The sequence below is a fragment of the Dermacentor andersoni genome, chromosome 2, assembly GCF_023375885.2.
Source record: "Dermacentor andersoni chromosome 2, qqDerAnde1_hic_scaffold, whole genome shotgun sequence".
In the NCBI taxonomy this organism is placed as follows: Eukaryota; Metazoa; Arthropoda; class Arachnida; order Ixodida; family Ixodidae; genus Dermacentor; species Dermacentor andersoni.
Genome location: NC_092815.1, coordinates 56,326,353 through 56,332,784, shown reverse-complemented (window position 1 = coordinate 56,332,784; position 6,432 = coordinate 56,326,353). Strand labels below are relative to the sequence as shown.

At 46.1% G+C, this 6,432-nt stretch overlaps 1 protein-coding gene across 1 annotated transcript in view; it reads right to left on the bottom strand.

Annotated features, from left to right (window-relative positions):
- Nucleotides 1–379: 379 nt before the first annotated feature.
- Nucleotides 380–6,432, bottom strand: part of LOC140215825 (arylsulfatase B-like) — a 15,449-nt gene continuing 9,396 nt past the window's right edge. The window contains exons 7-8 of the mRNA XM_072286127.1: nucleotides 4,328–4,764; nucleotides 380–1,483 (exon numbers count right to left, since the gene is read on the bottom strand). Of these exons, the coding sequence (XP_072142228.1) occupies nucleotides 1,340–1,483; nucleotides 4,328–4,764 (581 nt within the window). The 3' untranslated portion in view covers nucleotides 380–1,339. The remainder of the gene's footprint in view (nucleotides 1,484–4,327; nucleotides 4,765–6,432) is intronic.

Here is a 6,432-nt window from a genome sequence, read left to right as displayed (position 1 = left end):
ACGTTTTGCTTTACACCTCCCTTTTTTCCACAACAAGCATTGTTCAAGAATTGCCGTTATGGGGCTCCTAAAAAAATGGTCGACATTTTCTTTTCAAGCCAGATTCACTCTACAATATTTGTTTAGTATTGATCGAACGTCGCCACATGAAGCATTTGTGCATGACCTTCTTCCTGAACTGATGTACCAAAAGCCGTATTTGCCTCTATTTGGTCAAGATGTTCTGTAGAATGTGTATAACGCCAGCAGCAAAATCATTTTTTTAAGCTGCACACTTCCTCGTAGCCAGTAAAATCATGGTTTCATCAGAAAAGTAGTATATGTGCAATGAAATACAAATTGTAGACTTTGCAACCAGCCTGGGAAAATAGAACACTGCTTTATCCTTTGTTATGGCGCATTTTATTTTTTGGTACATTTTACGAGCAACTATCCATCCTATCACATCTTACAACATCCGGTTCCTGCAGTTAGAAAAGACAACCAGTAATACTCCAAAAGATTCGTTCATGTTGTCATAACGAAGGATCCGCATGATCGACAGGCACGCCGAGCCACGTCGCTCGACAAGGTCAGTCTTTCGACGAGGGTGGCTTAAGTGCGTAGCGTGGTTGAAACCTTCGATCCCGCTCCTGAACGGCTTTCGTATCGGGGCGTTTGTGCTTGGTTACCCAATTTTTTTTTACTTTCATTGAACTGTGTAGTACGTGTTCGTTTCTTTCCGCGTATGTGCCCTAATGTAATTTAAATAATGTTCACCAGATATAACTGATATTTTCGTGCAACAAAGAAAAAAAAATTGATTGTGGCCTCATGATTAGAGCCCCACGCTGCTGCGCTCGACGGCAGAGTTCGATTCCTCCATAGGCCCCAAATTATTTTATTTTGATTAAAGCGAGGCAAAACATAAACCTACCTAACTACCTACTGAAGAGTCCCGAGAATGTGGCAAAGAATGTTGCAAAGAATGCTACACCTTAAAATACAGATGGCAGGCACCGCTCAGGTGCCACCGAATTTTCTAGGTCAGTGAATTCAATAGCACCCCGTGGCAAATGCCCCTTTGAACGTGGATTGCCGAGCTCCTGCATCTGGTATTATCTACACCTCAATATCTTTAAAACAGTCACATGACCGATAGCGTTCATGTCAGTAGCGCTTTCCGCCCACTGGTGTTGCAATTTCAAGAGGTACAGGACGGCACGGAATATAACTGCCTATACATATGTAAATTTCACAATATAGCACCTTGAGATGTCTTCGAGTGTCTCCTATGCGCGTAAGTAATGCAAATCACGTAACAACTAAAGAGAACTAAACAACTAACAACTAAAAAGAGCTATTGTCCAAGGACTGAATCCAACCAGGGCGCCCACGTTCCATTGTGATACTCTGGAAAACCGGCGGGATCCTTGGGTTCGGTCAGTGGTGGTACCGCAGTGGCGGCGTAGGTCTCGATTCGCTTCTTCAGGAACTCCACGACCTGTGAAGTTGATGCACAAGAACACTTACATATATTGCTTCCAGCAATAAAAGGCTCACAAGAGTCAACGCATCGTATCTACTTCCTAGTTCCGTAGGCAAGCGAAGACGCCAAGTTATCTATTGTGGCGTCCCAAAACGGCAATGCACATTCTTTGGGTGCTTCCCACGAGATGACAATGATGATGACGATGATGATGATGATGGTGGTGATGATGATGATGATGATGATGATGATGATGATGATGATGATGATGATGATGATGATGATGATGATGATTTATTGGCATCTTTGTTGAAATGGGCGGTGACAAATAGTTCCGCAGCCTGCTTGAGTTATTCAGGTATGCTATGCATTCGTTTCATTCTAGCATTTCTATATACATCCCCTTAAGCTTTGTTCTTACTCAAAACTTCTCTGTCTGCCTTGTACCACATGATAAGCGCTATCTGCAGGACCAGAATAAAGTTTTCCAGCCCAGTGCCTTGTACCGCTACCAATATGCCTGTAATGGATACTATCTATAAAGGTCTATTCTGAGCCACTGAAATCTCTATACACTGTTAGTACAAACATATTATCCTCTAAGCGTCTGCCGGAGCCAGCCCTTGTGCCAGCGCCCGCCGAGACGGCGACGGGGCCCGACGCTGACTTTGACGGGCAAACAGAGGCGCTCCTTTCGAGGTGACAAAAACCTATGCACATGCACTCTCTGGAAGCGGTAACAACCGTGAGGGCCAGCCTCATGACCCTGTAACTGGTACAGCGCAACATACAAAGGAAGAAACAAGCCGAGCCGGCTTGATAAAGGAACAGAGCGCTATGGTCTCTATCTGGCCGGCTCGGCTTGTTTCTTCCTTTGTATGTTGCGCTGTACCAGTTCTAGAATGCAATACCTACTCGCAAATGACTGTTAGAATGACATCAGAAATACTTTATTTGGGTAAATTTTCCGTTCACCTGATTTGAACTGGTATTTTTCAAGTGAGAAGGTTTGCGCCAAGATGGTACGGAAACTGCTGACTCCTGAGCAAAAGCTGGGCCACAAAGATCGTTGCGTTGATGGGAAAACTTCCGACGACAGCGTAGAATTCTTGCACATGGCCGTCGCTGCATGGGGACGAAACTAAGAAATACGAACACTATATCGAGCTAAAGTCGCAGAGCAAGGAGTGGAAAAAGACAGCGGAGTCAAGGCCAAAAAACCACGGGAGAACAAAGCACAAAAGAGCTATATTTATTGTGTTTTTTGACTACCATAAACTTCTGCGCCCTCCCTTTGTACCGGAATCCCAAACTGTCAGTGCAGTTTTTACGTAGAGGTTCTGAAGCGCCTGAAAGATCGTGTGCGCCATGTGCGAAAAAAAATAGTCGAAAGAAGGGCGCTGGATTCTGCACGACGATGATGCGTCTGCACACTGTACTACTGATGGTGGGCTATTTATTGCACGTAGTTCTTTCACTATACGGAACCACCCTCCTCCATACTTGGCGGATTTAACCTGCTGCGTTGTTGTTGTTGTTGTTGTTGTTGTTGTTGTTGTTGTTGTTGTTGTTGTTGTTGTTGTTGTTGTTGTTGTTGTTGTTGTTGTTGTTGTTGTTGTTGTTGTTGTTGTTGTTGTTGTTGTTGTTGTTGTTGTTGTTGTTGTTCAGCATATGCAAACTAGTCTTTCTGGTGTGGTGAAAGTACAATTGAAAAGGACACGAGATGGTTACTGAAGCGCATAACTGGAGACGACTTCCAAAAGTGCTTCCGCTAATGAAAGCAGTGTGAAAGTGGCAAGATTGATGTCTCTTAAAGTATGCAAAATTACTTTTCCTAAACCTACGGCATTACCTTTTGAGGCAGACCTCCCACATAAGGTAACCTTCACTCTTAAAAGCACAGCAAACAGGGACGGCGTCGCGATGGATTACTCGCTGGCCAACAAACTTGCCAAGTTGTGCACCAGCATCTCTGCGAATGAAAATGAGGCTGTAAGAGGCTGCCAGAAATTATATGCTAGGTCTTTCGTTTGGTGTGCCACGGTGGGAGGTACCAAATACCCTTGACATGTGGCAGGAGCTACGTCAGGCAGATGAGGTGCTGCGTTAACGACCATGCAACGGCATAGGTGCTTAATGCTAAGTATAAAGACAGTCCGTACTTAAGCGTGCACTTTTCTGCATGAGGACGCGAACCACGGTTTTCTGAGCTGTAAATTCCAGGAAAAAGCATAAACACTTTCGCTTGTGAGCTACCAGAGCAATTATTTATAAACCAAAAGGAAACAAATGTGTAAGTTACACATCGATATCATCGTATGTGTCTGAGATGCGGTGTTTTAACAGTGTTTTCAATGTGAGGTAATGGGAAGCATTATGCAAGAAAAGGTGAGGCGTGCAGACAGGATGCAAGAGAAGAGAAGTGGACCACACAATGGGAAGTTAGAGGATTGGTATGGTGCGCTTCCACTTGGGGGAAGCGCCTTCAGAAAAGGTCAGTGGCAGCCGTCCTGTCACTTACTCTTATATGTCTTGTTTTTGTGTCATTTATACCAAAGTATCCTGAAGGGTTCAAGTGGATTCTTTTTCTCTTATCTTTTCCTACAAATATAACAGATGTTTGTAACCAAGAAACTTTTGCGACAAATAATTATTCTCGGTCATTTTTGGCAGGACTGGCTCAATATGATGCACAAGACAGCATGACAGGTACACCTGTCCTCCTGTCTTATGTGTCATCCTCTCTTGCGTCATTCGTTCTAAGTTAACGACGTACCAACTAGGCCTACAAGTCCTACTCAAACTATTTAGGGATCGCTTTTTAGGTAACTACGTGTTATGGTGACGTTAAGTACTGACCTCCGGAAGGGAGCTGGCCAAATTGTTCAGTTCGCAGGGATCCGCAATTATGTCGAACAAGTAGGTGGTGTCATTCGCCGAGAAGTTTCTTGTCGTCCGTTCGCCGCACTTCAGTGTCGCCCTTTTCCGCCAGTCACTGGGAAAGTTCAGTCGGTTTTTCTTGTAGAGGCTTCTCAGGACCTTCGCCACTGTCGACTGGATGAGGAGCTTATCGAGATCATTCCACGGTCGTCTGCCCCCGGTCGGGCGGTAGCGCTGATTGTTCAGGCCGAGATCGTCGAGCACAAGTTTGTATCGCGAGAAGCGCAGCGCCGATGCGTGCATAATCCACTCGTCGTAATTGTACAGCATCTCTACGCGAGGTGAACGCAATCCTTGAGAGAGGTGCCGCCACATGTCAAAGCCATCCATCGTGCCAAGGCTCTTTACGTCGCCTCCTGAAAGCGTCAGAAATGTACAGTTGACTACTACTACGAGAAACGAATTACTACTCAAACTATAAAGAGGTAACTACGCGGAATCTACTTTGGGCGTATTTCATGCCTGAGTGTGTCGCGGTGGCGGCGGCGCATCCATTAAGTTCTAGACGATGCTTACTCTGTAATAACCAAAACGCGTATATTGTAATTTAACATTCGATTGCGCGCTCACTGCCAAACGGGTGAATGTCGAGTGACAACCACACCTTAAGCACGTCCGAAATACTCGCATGAGGCTGCTATATGCAGCATTTTTCACAGCTCAATTCAACTCGTAGAGCCCAACGGGATCTTAGCGCAGCCCTTAGGCACCCGTTCCTGGGTTTTGCGTCGGCGTTGTCCCTCGGTGTAACTGAGCGAACGAGCTCAGCAAAAAATAAAAAAGCTAACGCGGAGCACAGTGGGGGATGAAATATGGTGATAGCAAAGAGAGCGTGAGGAGGAAAGCGGAGGAGGAGAGTGAAGCAGAACCATGATGCGGAATGCGGAGAGGGATGGTATAGCGAAAGCGTGAGAAGAGACGCGTTGTACCACGCAAGACGTGCTCTGCAAGACGACCGCAATAGAGGCTGGCACCAGAGTAGCGCGACGTTGTCTGTTCACCGATGACGCCATTGATAAGGCATGCAGTGAGCGTGTCCACCGGTGCCATATACGGAAACAAAGCGCTACATGAAGGGAGGTCTGTCTGCGGCTGCTGCTGTGAATCGCGCTCACGCGTCACCCACGCGCTGTCTCTTGCGATCTCCCCATTAGCGAGACAGTCGCGCCACATTTCGCTCTATGTGCAGCGAGCCGCACGAGAAAAATTGTCCACGTTAGCCAATATATCGCGAAATGAGAACACTTGTAGAGCTGCGCTCACATTTCGCATTAGGGAGTATCGTAATTGCTGAATTTGTCAGCACGGAAGCACGGCATAGCCACCAGCTGCGCTGCTCTCCTTTATGTTATGTAGTGCATAGGGTTACGCAAATGTTTGACTTTGAGCTGACATTGGCGCCATGGCGTTAAGGGCTCCATGTCGCAGTAAATCCGGCGTCGGTGTCGGCGGCGGCGTTCTCCTTATGAGAAAAATCATCCCGAGCGATTGATTCTCAAAGTAAAACATGTAAAAAAAATGTGTAAAGTACAATTTACACACAATCACAGACATGATGATAGCGTCGGATTGCACTTTGAATATACGAGAAAACATATTTCTGTTACGCGGAAACTCAATGAAAAACCCTTTTTCCTGCTGCCGTTTCAGGTCTACCTTAGTGGGTCCGGCGCACCCCGCTCGGTTCCTTGCAACACCATCCAGATGATGTTCGCTCGCCTTCGTGCATAGCATTCGCCGCCGGCGTTTCCAAGAAAACATTGCGGTTGCATATGCTGCAGTTGCCGCGAAGCGTGAGAAGCAGTCCGGGGCGTTCCACACTTAAAGGCGAAGCTTAAGGGACCTCCAAATTTTTTCCGCTCCCTTTATGTTGAGGAAGTGAAAATTGAGCTGCAACAAATATGACGACATCGTTCTGCTTATAACATTCATTTCATGTAGAGTCGAATGCCTATACAGCGAAGTTACTTTACAACCAAGGATTCCGTTCGCTCTGGCCAAATTCCTAACTTTCATATGCAGTG